The 18,250-nt window shown below is 35.7% G+C and overlaps 1 protein-coding gene and 1 long non-coding RNA gene across 3 annotated transcripts in view; one reads left to right on the forward strand and one right to left on the reverse strand.

The window, feature by feature from the left end:
• LOC107675612 (voltage-gated potassium channel subunit beta-1-like) overlaps positions 1-983 on the reverse strand; it is a 116,559-nt gene extending 115,576 nt beyond the window's left edge. For both annotated transcript variants that reach the window (XM_016470017.1, XM_016470016.1), the window contains exon 1: positions 234-983. In XM_016470017.1, the coding sequence (XP_016325503.1) occupies positions 234-445 (212 nt within the window). In that variant the 5' untranslated portion in view covers positions 446-983. The remainder of the gene's footprint in view (positions 1-233) is intronic.
• A 10,714-nt stretch (positions 984-11,697) lies between these two features.
• Positions 11,698-17,814, forward strand: LOC107675613 (uncharacterized). The gene is made up of 3 exons (XR_001632610.1): positions 11,698-11,854; positions 11,936-12,008; positions 17,684-17,814. It is a non-coding gene; the product is annotated as an uncharacterized LOC107675613 (long non-coding RNA).
• The last annotated feature ends 436 nt before the right edge of the window (positions 17,815-18,250 follow it).

Genomic DNA, 18,250 nt, shown 5'->3' on the forward strand with positions numbered 1-18,250 from the left:
TAACATCCTTTAAGTGATGGACAGTGACAAATATATCACCTGGACCACCACAATTCATACCAAACCCTTAAACAATTACTACTGATCTTCTTAAAACTGATCTCAAAAGAGTTTGAGAGGATCCAATTCTCCATTCACCATTCCAACAAGAGAAAAAGCCACAGGTGAAGGGATCCCTGGAAGGAAGAAATGGAAATGAAGGAAAGTGGTTAAGGAGGGAGAGTGAGACATACCGGTACTTCATGCCGGTGAGCTTGCCGGTGGACTCTTTGAGGGAGATGTGGTGGCGTGGGGTAAAAGAGCCAAAGCTCCGGGCGATGATGGCGACCGTGCGGAACTTTGCCCGTGCCGCATTCACCACGTTGGGGCTGGTGGCGTTCGTTTTTCCATGGTCCCCATTTCGACCCTTCAGATTGTGGTCTGTGCAAGCGATTGAGACCTGCATGCTGGATGAGGAGGATGAAGAAGATGCAGTCTACAACACAGAAAGGACACACTGAGGGATGATGCGGGGGTCACAGTCCCGACCTTCCTCCCTGATCCCGTCCTGTGGATACGGTCAAAGCAGCAGCAGAGAAACTGCATCAATTATTGAGCACAAGGAAAAAGGAGACATCTACACAGTCCAAAAGTTGCGTTGCTCCTTGTCCAAGACGTTCCCTTGTGAAAAATACAACTGTTAAGGATGCGTCGGGGTCAATGAGCCACAGAACGAGAGCTGCAGAACTGTCCGGAGGAGGAGAGGAGATTCCCGCAGCACTGAGAGGATCCTCGCATGGTCAGCCACAAAAAGCCCGCCTGCTGAAGGGGGGGAGGAGAGGAGGAGGAAAGGAGGGAGGGATGTCAAGACCGGACAGCATAAATCCACAGCTCTGCTGACACTTCTCTCATCTCTTCGAGGTCTTCCTCTTTTCTTACACTCTCTCTCACACACATTCATTCGCTTCTTTCAGCTGATAATAATTTGAGTTTCTGTCCTGCTTTTTCTTTCTCTGTTTACTCTCTTTTCTCTTTAGATCTGTTTTTTTTTTTTTTTTTTTGTGAATCGATTTGGCATTGGTATCAAAAAACCCAAACAATAACCAACCCTAATTACAACACAAAGTGTAGCATTGTGGCACTATCAAAACATTGGTCTGTTTGTTTGAATATCCCAACCAGCAACACTGACTCAACAAATATTGTCAGTTTAAGGCAGAATTATCTGTTTGTTCAACCAACTGCAGATGGGAGGTTTGTTTAGGAAATGTATTGTTTATAAAAATAAGTATTCCCTACATCCAAATACATCTACTTCCATTCTATATGTAGAAAGTGCACATATGATTTACACAGGGGGGTGGGGGGAGGTGTGGAATGTAAATGGCATGATACGAATAATATTGAAGGTCACCTGACAATGTCAGCTGGTAAATGTAATAAATTCAGGTAGTATTCGTACTACACACATTCATACTTTTATAGAACATACTTTTTTTAAACAGTTGCAAAGTTCCTATTATGCAAGGAATGAGGTATAAAGGTAATTGAAGAGTTGTATTAAATCGAAACAATGTTGGCAGCACTTTATTTTACAGTCATGTTCCGCATGTGCATACTATATACTTCTTATAGTAATTATAATATAATAGCTGTGTAATAACTAGGTAATAACCCTGAACTTAACCTTAAACCTAATCCTAACCCATGTAGTTACCGTATATTTACCAGTACTTTCTTAGTACATGTACTGTAAAATAAAGTGGACCCGCACTGTTTTTCAATGTGACTAACCTTAAAACAATAAATGTATCGCTTCAACGTCTGATTTATTTGGTGTTATGTAGATATTTGTGTAAAGGGGGTATATTCAGCACAACACAAACCTACAGACCTGCACACACATATATAATCAAACAAACAGCCAACATACACATTTGAGACAAATGAAAGGAGACATGACAGTCTCTGTTATCAATTAGTATATTAGCTACTTTGAGTCAGTTGACACTATTCTGACCTTATTTAAATCCATTACAAATCAATTGACCTCTGCTTCAGTGCTGGAGTGCTAATTGAAGCTCCCGATCTGGAATCACTCTGATATATGACTCCCCAGTACCTGTACAGTATTCTTAGCATTACCTAAAGTTCTTTGGGGACAATGTTTCCCTTATAAAGTTGAATGTTACTGCTGAGCTTGTTAGCATCCTGACAGTGTAAAAGGAAATGAGACTGAAGGCAAAAAAAAGAAAACCTGGATGCCTTTAACCAGTCAAGTACCCCCTGCCAAAATGCTTTCAACTGCAATCTTCAGCCCTTTTCCACCTCTTATCAGTAAATTTTACTGATCGATATGAGATCACACTCACACTTAGTGCAGTGTTGGTTTCACATGCTTGCCATTAAATCTTTCCGCTATAACTGTGGGTCTCAAATCAATACTGATCAATGGAGCAGTGAAAATTTTATGACTCTTACCATTCGCCCAAAGTTGCTCATTAAACCAGGAAGCTCTACAAGATTACACCTATAAACACAGTACCCGGCCGTGTCTATGGAAACCACAGCGAGTGGAATAGTTTCTATCAAAATGTTTCCACAAAAGGCTAATTTTTTTCACAGTAGCAGCAGTTACATCTGTTTTATTGCTCTGTAATAGTAGTCAGCTAAGCTTCAAACTGTCTCTCGGTTTCTCGCCCTCTTGTTCTTCTTCAAGATCAAGCGTGTTAACTGCTAAAAACTTATTGCGATTAACATGTGAACGAGTACCATCACAGCGCATCTAATTTCTCAGATCCAATTATTGCCGCCCCCACGAATCACAGAACAATTACTGCACAGACCAACAACCTCAACTGTGTCCCAGTTTTTTTCTGGATTGTTCTTTGGGCTATACAACACCTTTTTGAGCCATTTTGGCACTCACATATGAGCGTTGGCTGGTGGCTCCAATGTTTCTGCATGTGATACATGGTAATAGCAGGACATATTTGAAGAGAGGCGCAATTAACCACTCATGCTGTGGACCACTGTATTCAAAAATTCAGTTAAACATACCTGCACTCCACAGACCATTTCACACCATAAATACTCAATCAGTAGCTGAGCGTCCAGGTGTACGTGAGTTAGAGGACTTCTTTTGAGTTGTGTGGGGGTGGTGATTCTCTGCCAACCACTGAAAGACATTCTACAATAGTGTTTGATTTGCATCAGAACCTGTACGACAATGGTGATAATTACTATGCAAGCAATAGAGATGGCATCAGAGACATGGCAACACCGTATGACGAGATCCCTCTGTCCTCTCCCTGACCTCAACAGCACTGACATATTTGACCTCTCTGCTAATGTGATTGGGGAAAGACTTTTTTTCACTGGAGAATAAAAACTTAAGCTTGAGTTCTGATTGGTCGAAAATGCATGTTCAAAAATGGACTTATGGGAAAGATGTAGAAGAAATTAAAAGAAGGCAAGTTTACAGAAATTTTCCCACAGGAAAAGCCATTTATTTGCCATGGAGCTTTTTTGGGTCTATAATGATTATACTTTGGCAAATGTACAGTGTTTCCGATAAGTATTTTGTAACCACACTAAAACAATGTTGTTGCAAGTGGAATTTATTTTAAAGAAAGTTTTTTTTTTTTTTCAGTAAATCACAGAAATATTTTCCTCAGTTTTAAAAGATAAATCAAAGTGCAAACTTTTGAATAATTCTGACAAAATATACACTTGGATTCAAAAGTTTGCCCTTTTTTAAAGAAATTAATAGTTTAATTCAGAATGGATCTTTCACACTGAGAAAGGTAAGGTTTTTACACTATTACAAAAAATAATAATAATAATTTTCAAATTAATGCTGGTTTTTTTTAACTTGCTGTTCAAAGAATCCTAAAAATTAGGGCATCTCCACAAAAATATTAAGCAACTGTTGTCATCACTGATAATAGGTATTTTTTCTTTAGCACCAAATCAGCATATTACAATGATTTCTGAAGGATAATGTGACACTGAAGACTGGAGTAATGACAGCTAAAAATTCAGCTTTGCCATCACAGGAATAAATTATAGTTTAACATATATTAAAACATAAAACGATTATTTTAAATTGTAATAACATTTCAAAATATTACTGTGTTTTTGATCAAATAAACTGATTAAACTGTGGGCATACAAGACTTGTAAAAACATTTAACCTCAAACTTTTAAACAGTAGTGTTATTTGCGCATGTTTTGTCTGTAAAATTGGAATGTGTTAAATCACATAGTTAATGTGGTATTCCTTTGTGTTAAAAAATATATAAACTATAATAAAATGTATACGTAAGTGTGACTTAAGTGTCCAAATACTTTTAGAGCAATGCATTTGCACAAGAAATCACTGACTATGGATGCTTAAAACACACAAATGACAATTTCTTTTCTACTCTGTCGCTAGCATCTTTGGTTGTAGTCACCTTGATCTCATTTTTGAGAATGGATTAGGAATCCCAGGCAATTTCTTTCTCAAGGTTGTTACAGCCATGCAGTCAAGCCAAGACCTTGCACAGAGACACAACAACTAACAGAATGTGAATGTGACATAAGTCTAAAATGACAGCAAGGCCAGGGATAACCTGCCCTCTTTCTTGTGCATTTAAGGAAAGTGAATGTAGAACCCATGCAATCATGTATCACTCATGTAGCATATCAGGTTTGATGCATGAAATGAAAGGTTATACTAGAGTAAATGACAGCAGATATTTTTTTAACACTGTTACTTGACCAATACAATACGATGACATCTTGTTTATATGTATGTCAATGAACTATATGTATGGCAATTTCACCTGCACCGGCATTTCTAATAACCCTTAGAGGGACACCATTACATAACCCTGGATGCCGTCAGTACCCCTGGTGTCTGAAAAGCCTATTTATTTCCAGACACACATACCTCACTGCTTGACTAAACTAATGAGATTACGGAGTATATTTTCAAGCTTGAATAATTAAAAACTCCTGGTGTGATCCCAAATGCTGAGGCACTATTGACTTTTCTGCATTCCCAAATCAACAGGGACCACTGGGTATATTGTGTATCCAATTACTGACTGCATAAACAGCAGATGATTGTGGGTAATATTGATCATGATGATCTTATAGTCGGCAGGGTAAGTGCAAAGTGTACACAGACCCAATTTTAATACAAATGAGACTTGAAACAATTAGCTATAGCAAGATTTCCAAAAACCACTGATTGTTCCTAGTCCTGTTAACATATTGTCATATTTGCATGCAGGGTGCTTAGGATTTAATAAAACATTTATGGGAAGTGAATGGTGCAATTAGACATAAATACACTCTATACTGCCCACTAGAGGAATGGATTGTATTTGCTACAGTTTTGCCACATTAGATTTATCCATAATTTGTTTTGTTTTTTACAACTTTACAAACAAACATAAACCCTCAAGGCACAATGCTTTGCTTTTGTTCGCCGTTGTGTGTACAGTATGTGTGAGAAAGAGCACATTTGGACCCTGGTGTGATGTAAAATGAGGTGAAAAAGACCGAAGGGCAGGCAGAATCTCTCTCAGTTCTCCACAGTGTGGGAGGACAGATAGACACTCACTCAACAGCACTCTATGAACACCTAACCCATTTATGCGCACACAGACACTGTGCCTTAGGACATGCATGAGCATTAAACTCCATGAAAAATGAAGTGAAGTGAAGAATGGAGTCCATTTCTATGCAATCTTACAGCAAAGGCAAATATTCTTCTTCAGTTCAGCTCACTACAAATTAGCATTTCACTCAGACTCACAGAGCTTAAGATGTTTAAACTCCTGGTGCCTCATTAAGCAGTGAAAAAGAGCTAGCCGTTCATGAATGTAAAATGTCTTGGTGTCCTCATGTAACACACAAGACTACCTACTAACAATAAGAATAATTACAAAAATGACTTTAAATTACTTTTTCAATTAACTTACATTTTAAATCAAATCTAATTAAATAAAATTAAATCATTTATATTAAATCTATACATCTTTATACTAACACTGTGTATAATTATTGTGTATAATTACTGTGGTGGGGCCATTTAAAAATAAAAATTAAATTAAATGTAATTTAATTTAATTTAATTCCTAATATAAATATACTTAAAATACTAAAAATTAAAAATGAATCATTTTTTGTTGTGGGGACAGAGAAAATATTCTCAGGGCAGAAAAAAAATAATAATTTACTCGCCACTTCCAAATCTGTATGAATTTCTTTCAGCTGTTGGACACAAAAGAAGATATTTTGAAGAATATGAGTAACCAAACAGTTGACGGTAGCAAAAAAATAAAAAAATAATAATAAATAAATAAATACATTTAAAAAAAAATCTATGGAGGTCAATAGCTACCGTTTACTGTTAGGTTGCCAACATTCTTCAAAATATCTTGTTTTGTGTTCAGCAGAAGAAACTCATACAGGTTTGGAACAACAAAAGAGTGATTAAATTATGACAATTTTCATTTTTGGGTAATTTATCTCTTAAACCATTTCTATATTATTGATTTCTTAAACCCTTTCAAACAACACTGAGCAACACAATCACATCTTTCACAACACTAAAAAATAACCATATTCCCCACAGCAAAATAACAGATGCCATACATTAGAGAAATCTGTTATGCAGTTTTACGTATTTATTTTAAATCACTATGGCAACCTTGCTGGAAAATTGCTGGGGTAAATGAGAATGGCTGTTAGTGTGTCTAGGAAGAAATGTGTGTAAAACCAAGTGTCTGAGGACAGAGTATAAAGATGATTCTTTGCAGCAATGAAAACCACTGGTTTGTAAACGGTTTTTATTACTGCACTGAAATGAAGACGGAAGTATTGGGAAATGTATAAAGCTTGATCACAGACAGAAACAGGAAGACCTCTAAAGACAAACAACACATCGCCTTGGGAGCTTCTTAAATTACCTGTTTTTTGACCTTGCACAACTTCATTATCTCTCCCCCGAGACATTTCTCTCTTTATCTCTGTTTCTCACTCACTCCCTCTTTAATGTCATTGATCCTGTAAACACAATCCTTCAGAGGACATCTGACTTTCACTAGCAACCATACAGTGAACCCTCAGATGCTGGCGTCCACTACAGAAGACAAAGCTTTAAAAGCCATTTCTAACCATTAAGGTGTGATTTTTCATTAAAAACCAACATGGCTTTGGTGACCTTGTCCCATAATTCTATATAACTGCGTCTTCATACATCATTGTGTTTTGTATGACGGCATAAATTCTAAGTGACAGATGAAAGCATTGAGGTACCTCTACAATATCTATGGGTTCAATTCAAGGTCATTCATATCAGTAAAAAAAAAAAAAAAAAAGATTAAATAGAATAATATATAAAAACAACACTTCTAATGAGGCATTATTAATGTAATTGGTGAAGTTTATGTACCATAAATGAAAATACTTTTGTCGACTCTAGACAACACCATGTACCATGCATACATTTGTTCACTTAGCATTTTAATGAGAATTTATCTAGATCCAAAAAACAACAATCTAGGAATATTTTAAATAAGGATAGGAAATGTTCATATTTGAATTACATTGTGCAAATAAATACTTATTATAAATGTTCATATTTATGCACTGTAAAAAAAATCATGTTATATTTACAGTAAAAACAGTAGCTGTGGTTTCCAGAAGTTTACTGTAAATATATGGGGACAATGTTTCAGGTATTATGGCATGGCATATTGGTGCCTGTATATTTTACAACTTACTGTATAAGTAATGTTAATTTGCAAATCTACTTGAACAAATCTGGGTTTTTTAACCTTAAAATGTACTGATAACCACCATAATAATACAGGTGCACAGCAAAATCCCCAGAGTTAAATCAACTCTGCTCAGAGTACATATTGTCCCAATCTACAGAGTGTTAAAGTAACACTGAAGCCGAGTTAAAGTTAATGGGACAATTAAGCAATTAATTAATTCATGAGTGAGCATTAGTAAAGAAAACCCATTGTTAACAATGTTGAAGATGAGCAACTACTGCTCAGGCTTTTAGACATGAAAACGTATCACATAATCCTCAACAGTGGTAACTCTGCTTCGGTGTTACTTTAACACTCTGTAGATTGGGACAATATGTGAAAGTGAAAGTGACGTGACATGTGGCCAAGTATGGTTACCCCATCCTAAGTGCACACACACAGCAGTGAACACACACACACTGTGAACACACACCCGGAGCAGTGGGCAGCCATTTATGCTGCGGGGGTTCGCAGTTGGGGGTTCGGTGCCTTGCTCAAGGGCATCTCAGTCGTGGTATTGAAGGTGGAAGAGTAGCACTGTACATTCACTCCCCCCACCTACAATCCCTGCCGGACCTCAGACTTGAACTCGCAACCTTTGGGCTACGAGTCCGACTCTCTAACCATTAGGCCACGACTTCCCCATATCAGAATATCAATATGATATATTCAAATAGAAAACGTTTAAAAGTTATTTTAAACTGTAATAATATTTCACAATTGTACTGCTTTTGCTGTATCTTTGATAAAATAAATTCAGCCTTGGTGAGACTTAGAAAAACTTGTTGCAAAATTCATGAGTGAGCATTAGTAAAGAAAACCCATTGTTAACAATGTTGAAGATGAGCAACTACTGCTCAGGCTTTTAGACATGAAAACGTATCACATAATCCTCAACAGTGGTAACTCTGCTTCGGTGTTACTTTAACACTCTGTAGATTGGGACAATATGTGAAAGTGAAAGTGACGTGACATGTGGCCAAGTATGGTTACCCCATCCTAAGTGCACACACACAGCAGTGAACACACACACACTGTGAACACACACCCGGAGCAGTGGGCAGCCATTTATGCTGCGGGGGTTCGCAGTTGGGGGTTCGGTGCCTTGCTCAAGGGCATCTCAGTCGTGGTATTGAAGGTGGAAGAGTAGCACTGTACATTCACTCCCCCCACCTACAATCCCTGCCGGACCTCAGACTTGAACTCGCAACCTTTGGGCTACGAGTCCGACTCTCTAACCATTAGGCCACGACTTCTCCATATGTACTCTGAGTAGTAAAGATTTTGCTGTGTGGTAGAATATAAAGTCACATGATGAATCAGAGTTTACGGTACTTGGCCTGATCACAAAAATACACACAGGGTTATACACAAAGACAAAACACCATCAGGGTAACACTAAAATAATGCAATAAACATGAACAAAATACCATACAATCTAACACAAAACTTGAATGTACATTACTGCTGACAAAAATAAGCAAAGCTATTAAAGAAAATCTATATAAAAATCATGTTTGATGTGTCATTCATGGATTTATTGGAATGTATTTTTTATGTCATTTCCCCTGTAACATTATACAGTAATTTAAAAGGCATTTTACAGTAATATCCATAAAGGCAAGAATAAACCAGTTACAATTGTTTTTTTGTTTTTTTACTGTATAGGATATGGTAACCAAATGTAAGAGTTTACATTTCTACATTACATATATACATTAATTTTTTTTCATAATTCTTTTAACAGTGTAGAAATGGAGCTATAGGGAAATACAACGGTGTCTGTATGTGGGTTTGCAAAAGGTCTTTCAAAGTTCAAACTGATCTGTTATTATATTAATCTGTAATATTTTCTATTGGACAAGGTCATAATGTATTATTTCTCAAGTCTATAACAATTTGTTGATGGTTTTGAAATTAAATGCTACAAATCGCCGTTAGCTTACAATAAATCCTGAGTGCATGGTGTCCAGTACTCTCTCAAAATGTATCTTTTTGAAAAAGAAAAAAAGATTATTATATTCTATTTTTTTTCTTTGTTTAAATAATTTATGCATCAGAGGGTGAAAGAGAGGTAGGCAACATAAGAAGGGTACTATTGACCAATGTCTGATTCTCTGATATTCCAACAGAAATATTCAATGCATGTTTACTGTAAAAGTGTTGTGCCTGTCAGGTTGTTTGGCAAGACGTCTCAGGGATGCTGGAACTTAACATCACAGTTTCCTTAGGCAAGATTCAGTACCACATGATTAAAAACAGACTGAAGGAATCACTGGAGGCTTCTATGAATACATCTAGCAACAGCAAAATACCAACACAACTCAAATACATGCAAAATTGCTCTGTGACAGCTGATTGGTTGTCTAAAATTGCCTATAGGTGGTTTGGATGGTGACTAAGATCCACGTTCTGTTCAAACTAATTTTATATTTCCCAGTTATGTACACTGCCATGCAAATGTTTGGTGTCAGGATTTTTTTTTTTTTTAAGAAATAGGCTAAATCAGGGCTGCCCAAACTCGGTCCTGGAGGGCCGGTGTCCTGCAGAGTTTAGCTCCAACTTGCCTCAACACACCTGCCTTTAAGTTTCTAGTATGCCTAGTAAGAGCTTGATTAGCTGGTTCAGGTGTGTTTAATTGGGGTTGGAGCTAAACTCTTCAGGACACCGGCCCTCCAGGACCAAGCTTGGACACCCCTGGGCTAAATGAATACTTTTATTGAGCAAAAACCTATCAAAAGTCACAGTGAAGATTTTTATAATGTTATAAAACTTTGAATGCTGTTCTTTTGACCTTTCTATTTATAAAAGAATCCTGAAAAAAATGTATCACGATTTCCACAAAATACTAAGCAGCACAGCTGTTTTCAACATTGACAATAAGAAAATTGCTTCAGCACTAAATCAGTATGAACAATGTCAGTTAGATTTTTTTAAAAGAAATTAATAGTTTAATTTAACAAGGACACATTAAACTGATCAAAATTGACACTGACAATGTTACACAAGAGTTCAATGTCAAATACTGTAAATACGGTAAATTCGATTAATCACAGAATCCTGAAAAATGTGTCATGGTTTATAAATATTAAACAGTACAACTGTTTTCAAATTTGATAAATGTTTCTTAAACACCAAATCAGCATATTAGAATGACTTCTGAAGGATCATGTGACACAAATTACTTTTAAATAAAAATTAAAACAGTTATTTTAAACTGTAATAATATTTCATAATGCTACTGTTCCAGCATATGGATTTTAAAAACATTTAAAAAGTCGTACCAACACAAATCTTTTGAGAAGTAAAGTAAATGAAATGCCTTATACCAGCGGTTCCCAACCCTGGTCCATTGGTCGCCATGATTTTGCCAAGTAAGACATGTTCCTGGATCAACATCTTTTGTTGATCCTGGATCAACATTACTGTCCAAAAATATAGTCTAAACCCAATCCCTACCCCTAAACCTAACCCTACCCATAATTTATTCCTAAAATCAGTGTGAAATGATAGCTGATTAACAAGGGTGTAGAAGCACCTAACCCTGATCGTAAGCCTAAAACAGATATTTCCTGAAAAGTTATCCCTCAATTCTGATTGGTTAATTGGAATGTTGTTCCAGGATCAACACGGATGTTGATCCAGGAACATGTTGTACTTGGTGAAATCACGGTCACCTCCTGGAGGCACCCCAACACTGCATGTTTTGCATGTCTCCTTAATCAAACACACCTGATTCAGATCTTCAGTTCATTAGTAGAGACTCCAAGACCTGAAATTGGTGTGTCAAAGAAAGGAGACATGCAAAATGTGCAGTGTTGGGGTGCCTCCAGGACCAGTGTTGGGAACCACTGCCTTATACAACAAAAACAAACAGCAGCATAAATAGGAGAGAGTTTTTGTTTGCCTTCCCTGGTTGTGCATTAGAGGCCTGGCCAGAGGCAATGGCAGGTGGAACTATTGATTTTCCCTGAAAGCTGAGATTATGGTGTGAAGTGTTTTGTTTGCAAGCTAAAACGGCAGAATAATCATGCATAAGCATGTCCAGTGGCCTTGAAGTGAATGAGATTATGAAAAAGAGATCGGAAAGTTTTCTGTGCTCACTAACTGAATACATAAAGAACTGCATTTCTCCACAGACTAAACAGACATAAGAAGACAGAGCTAACAGGCAGATGCTCGGAGAGCGTGACCTCTTCACACTGCACACCGGTGTGTATCACTCATCATGTTTGCATTCAGAAAGACTGTCACCCACATCCCACATAAACACAGCCTCATCATTTCTCTCATACATGCACTCAGTTCTACACACGCTTCAATGGTAACGAGTAAGAGAGACAGTCTAACGAGAGGTGTGTGATCTCACTGAGCAATCTCACGAGTGTAATTACTGCAAACGGAACACACCGTACTGTAGCATACAGAGAAAGAGAAAGGGGGGTTTAAAACCACACCTGGAGCTGCTGCAGTAATACCATTACAACCGTATAATAACCCAAAGTGGGAAAATAATTTTAATTGTTCAAAAGAGGGGTTCTCACATCAGGTATTTTTCACTTTAGGATATGCAACCCCAGAACATTCAGCACATCATGTATTGCTTTGAAAATTTGGTATTGTTGTTAATGGAACTACATGCTTTTATAGAATCAAAAAGATTCTGAAGAAAAACTTCTCATTGCCAAACCTAAGGGCAAGTGCTATGCTGGCACTGGAAATTTTACATGTATTGATGTTGATGTGCATTTTTAAGCCTGGCAAACTTAAAATTTTAGCTTTCTGAGATGTTTCATACACTGTTATGTTTTAACAGTGTTTTATATGTTTTATATATTATTATGTTTTATACACTGCAAAAATTACCCATGATAGTTTCGAAGCATCAGTAATAATGTGCTGAAAACTACATATTAGCATTAGTAATATTTTGCTTTATATTCCAGCAAAAGTGTGTTTATGGAGTCAATATATTGCTGTATAATTTTGATGCATTGATGCATTTTTGTATTTTGCATATACAAACACACACACACACACACACACACACACACACACATGTTGTGTTTCCATGTTTATGGGGACATTCCATAGGCGTAATGATTTTTATACTGTACAAAACCAGGCACACACACACATATAAAATAAAAAAATAAATAAATGTAAAGAAAACGTCAAGAGAAAATTTAAAACTTACAAGAAAAATATACATATAAAATATTCTAGCAAATAATTTGCGAATATATTGTCAGGATCAGTAAGATATTTTTTAAAGAAATTAAATATTTATTCAGCAAGGATGCATTCAAGTGATCAAATCTGAATGCTAACAGATTTCTATTTCAAATAAATGCTATTCTTTTGAACTTTCCATTCATCAGAGAATGTTGTATCAAGCTTTCAACAAAAATATTAAGCGCACAAGTGACAGTTACATTTAAACTGTTATAAAAGATTGTTTGTCAAAGAATTATGAACAAAAAAAATGTATTACAGTTTCCACAAAAATATTAAGCAGCACAACTTTGTTCATCATGTGACACTGAAGACTGTAGTAATGGCTGCTGGAAATTCTGCTATTCCATCATAAGAATAAATAATATTTAAAACATATAGGCTAAAAATATAAAACTACATAGCCCCACACGTGACATTCAGACAAAAATATACTTATAGTGGCCACAAATTAAGAATTAATTTTCTTGTTTTATTAATTAATTCATTTGTTTATGTAAATCATGACCATGTTATATGAATAGGTCCCTCATTTTGATTTGACTAAAATGAGGATACGAAGCATATATTAAAAGCACACAAAGAATGTTCTATGAAAAGTTCATCTGCAAAAACAGATAACTCCTTTTTTAACAGTTTTCAAAAATCATGTTTTTTCATTGTACGTTCCAATTAATCTCAGTCAAACTTCAGTTGGGTTATTTTGATTAAGTTAAAAATTAAAAATTAAAATCCAGCTAACTAATGCAATAAAACACACACACACACAAAAAAAACATGAAAACATAATAAAAAACATGATTTTAGAACATAAAAAAAAACCTGAGTTATCTGTTTTTGCAAATATAGTCTTCATATATTAAATCTACAACTTCCAAATGAGCCCTTCACAGCAGATATAAAGTGAAAGCATTCACCTTCAGATAAACTAAGAAGAACAAGAGTTGACCAAGTGCACAGTGACCTCAGCTGCTAACTGTCTATGACAGTTTACAAAACTACTGTGGCATTCTAGTGACCTTCAAGATCTAAATGAGAGGAAGTCAGGAGAGGAATGAACAGAGCGTGAAGGAACATGGCAGTAATAATGATAGAGAGAGTGTGTTTGAACAGAAAGAGCACGATAGTCATATTAATGCAGACTACCTGCTCATAACAGGTACTTATTAAGAAATATAAATTAAAGTCTAGCCTGGAATGACTGAGGTGTCATTTACAGAATGTGAGTCTGTCTTTGAGAGTTTGGTCACATTGAGCTGTATATCACCTGAGGCAAAATTGTCATACATCAGAGGGACAGTGTGTGTGAGTGTGTGTGTGTGTGTGTGTGTGTGTGTGTGTGTGTGTGTGTGTGTGTGTGTGTGTGTGCGGGTGTATTTTGCATATACAAACACACACACACACACACACACACACACACACACATGTTGTGTTTCCATGTTTATGGGGACATTCCATAGGCGTAATGATTTTTATACTGTACAAAACCAGGCACACACACACATATAAAATAAAAAAATAAATAAATGTAAAGAAAACGTCAAGAGAAAATTTAAAACTTACAAGAAAAATATACATATAAAATATTCTAGCAAATAATTTGCGAATATATTGTCAGGATCAGTAAGATATTTTTTAAAGAAATTAAATATTTATTCAGCAAGGATGCATTCAAGTGATCAAATCTGAATGCTAACAGATTTCTATTTCAAATAAATGCTATTCTTTTGAACTTTCCATTCATCAGAGAATGTTGTATCAAGCTTTCAACAAAAATATTAAGCGCACAAGTGACAGTTACATTTAAACTGTTATAAAAGATTGTTTGTCAAAGAATTATGAACAAAAAAAATGTATTACAGTTTCCACAAAAATATTAAGCAGCACAACTTTGTTCATCATGTGACACTGAAGACTGTAGTAATGGCTGCTGGAAATTCTGCTATTCCATCATAAGAATAAATAATATTTAAAACATATAGGCTAAAAATATAAAACTACATAGCCCCACACGTGACATTCAGACAAAAATATACTTATAGTGGCCACAAATTAAGAATTAATTTTCTTGTTTTATTAATTAATTCATTTGTTTATGTAAATCATGACCATGTTATATGAATAGGTCCCTCATTTTGATTTGACTAAAATGAGGATACGAAGCATATATTAAAAGCACACAAAGAATGTTCTATGAAAAGTTCATCTGCAAAAACAGATAACTCCTTTTTTAACAGTTTTCAAAAATCATGTTTTTTCATTGTACGTTCCAATTAATCTCAGTCAAACTTCAGTTGGGTTATTTTGATTAAGTTAAAAATTAAAAATTAAAATCCAGCTAACTAATGCAATAAAACACACACACACACAAAAAAAACATGAAAACATAATAAAAAACATGATTTTAGAACATAAAAAAAAACCTGAGTTATCTGTTTTTGCAAATATAGTCTTCATATATTAAATCTACAACTTCCAAATGAGCCCTTCACAGCAGATATAAAGTGAAAGCATTCACCTTCAGATAAACTAAGAAGAACAAGAGTTGACCAAGTGCACAGTGACCTCAGCTGCTAACTGTCTATGACAGTTTACAAAACTACTGTGGCATTCTAGTGACCTTCAAGATCTAAATGAGAGGAAGTCAGGAGAGGAATGAACAGAGCGTGAAGGAACATGGCAGTAATAATGATAGAGAGAGTGTGTTTGAACAGAAAGAGCACGATAGTCATATTAATGCAGACTACCTGCTCATAACAGGTACTTATTAAGAAATATAAATTAAAGTCTAGCCTGGAATGACTGAGGTGTCATTTACAGAATGTGAGTCTGTCTTTGAGAGTTTGGTCACATTGAGCTGTATATCACCTGAGGCAAAATTGTCATACATCAGAGGGACAGTGTGTGTGAGTGTGTGTGTGTGTGTGTGTGTGTGTGTGTGTGTGTGTGTGTGTGTGTGTGTGTGTGTGCGGGCACTATCAAGTGCACAGTTGCTGACTTTGCCTTTTAATTTGCTGCTGATATATGAAAGGTGCTTTACATGTCAACAATCATACAGTGACATACAGAACAGACCGACAGGGCACATTTCACATCCAATACACACGCTGAAGCATAAAACACTACAATAATTTCAAATGCTACAAATAAATGTAGGTATTACAATATTATAAAGTACAGTCTAAAAAATGTATATTCATTTTGAGATTTGCTAATGATTACATTTATTCCATTATTCAATTAAAATAATGAATTTTGAGTGTTTTTAAAGATTAAATATGTGACCCTGAACCACAAAACTAGTCTTAAGTAGCACGGGTATATTTGTAGCAATAGCCAAAAATACATTGTATGAGTCAAAATGATACATTTTTCAAATTGATCAAAATCAGAATCAAAATCAAAATAAAGTAAAGATCATGTTCCATGAAGATATTTTGTACATTTCCTACCGTAAATATATCAAAACTTAATTTTTGATAAGTAATAGGCATTGCTAAGAACTTCATTTGGACAAATTTAAAGGCAATTTTCTCAATATTTAGATATTTTTGCACCCTCATATTCCAGATTTTCAAATATTTGTATGACTACCAAATATTGTCCTATCCTAACAAACCATACATCAATGGAAAGCTTATTTATTCAGCTTTCAGATGATGTATAAATTTCAATTTAAAAAAAATGGCCCTTTATGTCTGATTTCTTTATAGCTGAAGGTTTGCTAACATGACAGAACCTTAACTTTAAGTGAGCGTTGCATGATGGCAAAGGCAATCTACATGTAAAAATACAATAGGGGATATTAGCATGAACAGTCATTTACATATTAACTGCTACCATCAGAGAACCTATAATGCATCCTTCTAAAAATTGTGTCAACTGCAATTTGATAAATGGCAGCAGTGTTCAGCAACTACATATATTAATATAATCACTCCACAGTGTAATATAGTTAATCAGTCTAATTTTGTTGGTTCTTTACAGTTGCCAAGCAGCTTGGCACATAGTAACAGAGAGTGTGATCACAGGTGTGCATATAATGGCACTATAATGGCTTCAAACATGGCTCATCCAATCAGAAACATTATAAGTGTATTCTAAGGTCAGAAAGCGGGGCAAAATGTTTGCACACACAGATAATGCTATCTGAAGCACATAATGAGTGGACATAAGCATTTCCTGTTGTATATTTACATGTTTAGTGAAGGAGAACGAGAGAGCTGCATAAGGATCCATCTGTTTGCCTCCATTTGCCCCAAACACCTGCGTTTGAATGCACAGACCACACTATTATATCAAACACATACACACATCTACAGATGTATGTGGATCTCAGCTGTATTGACACAGAAGAACAAAGACATGTCCATGTTTGACAGACAGGAAAAGAGAGAGAGAGGAAAGCGAGTGTAAGAGTAAACGAGAGGAGAGTGGGTGAAACAGATTGTGCTGTCAAAGGGGATGGAAAGGGCTCAATGTGACGTTGCCACGGCAATGCAGAGTGGGACAGAATAAAGTAGTGTGTGTGTGTGTGTGTGGGCGATACATATTTCCCCTCTCTCCCTGCCTGACTCACAGCAGCATAAATACTGCAGGCGCTCTCAAAGGCAATGCTCTCATCTGTCCTCTGTCTCTCTCTTGTCCCTCAGGCCTGACAGCTAGTCACTGTCTCACACACACGCTGAGGCATTTTATGGGACAGTAGGATAAGTGCAGTACAAGACTGATGAGACAGACAGCAAGAAATCCCCCTGTCATTCTTTTTGGTAGCTAGTTTTGGGTTGCTATTTTCGCTAAACTAAGATGGTTGAAAACTAAACGGTGTGTATAAAATCTAGTTTTGTTTATGTATGCAGAAGTGAAATACACTTTTAGTTTAGTTTTATCTACTTCCACACTTTTTTTCACGAAGTTAACGAAAATCGTTTTCTTTCTTTTTTTTACTGCTTTTGATGCAGTTTTTATCTTGTAAAACTAGATTTTATTGTAATGTGCATTTTAACCTATATATTTGTGTGTGCTTTCCTTATTTTTTTAGTACTGGGCAACGATTAGTCACGATTAATTGCATCCAAAATAAACGTTTTTGTGTATATAATATATGTGTGTGTACTGTGCATATTTATTATGTATATATAAATACACACACATGCATGTATATAGAAAAATATGTTGTTTATATATTAAATATATTTATATATAATATAAATTATATG

The sequence above is a fragment of the Sinocyclocheilus anshuiensis genome, unplaced genomic scaffold, assembly GCF_001515605.1.
Source record: "Sinocyclocheilus anshuiensis isolate Anshui unplaced genomic scaffold, SAMN03320099.WGS_v1.1 scaffold2082, whole genome shotgun sequence".
NCBI classification, from domain to species: domain Eukaryota; kingdom Metazoa; phylum Chordata; class Actinopteri; order Cypriniformes; family Cyprinidae; genus Sinocyclocheilus; species Sinocyclocheilus anshuiensis.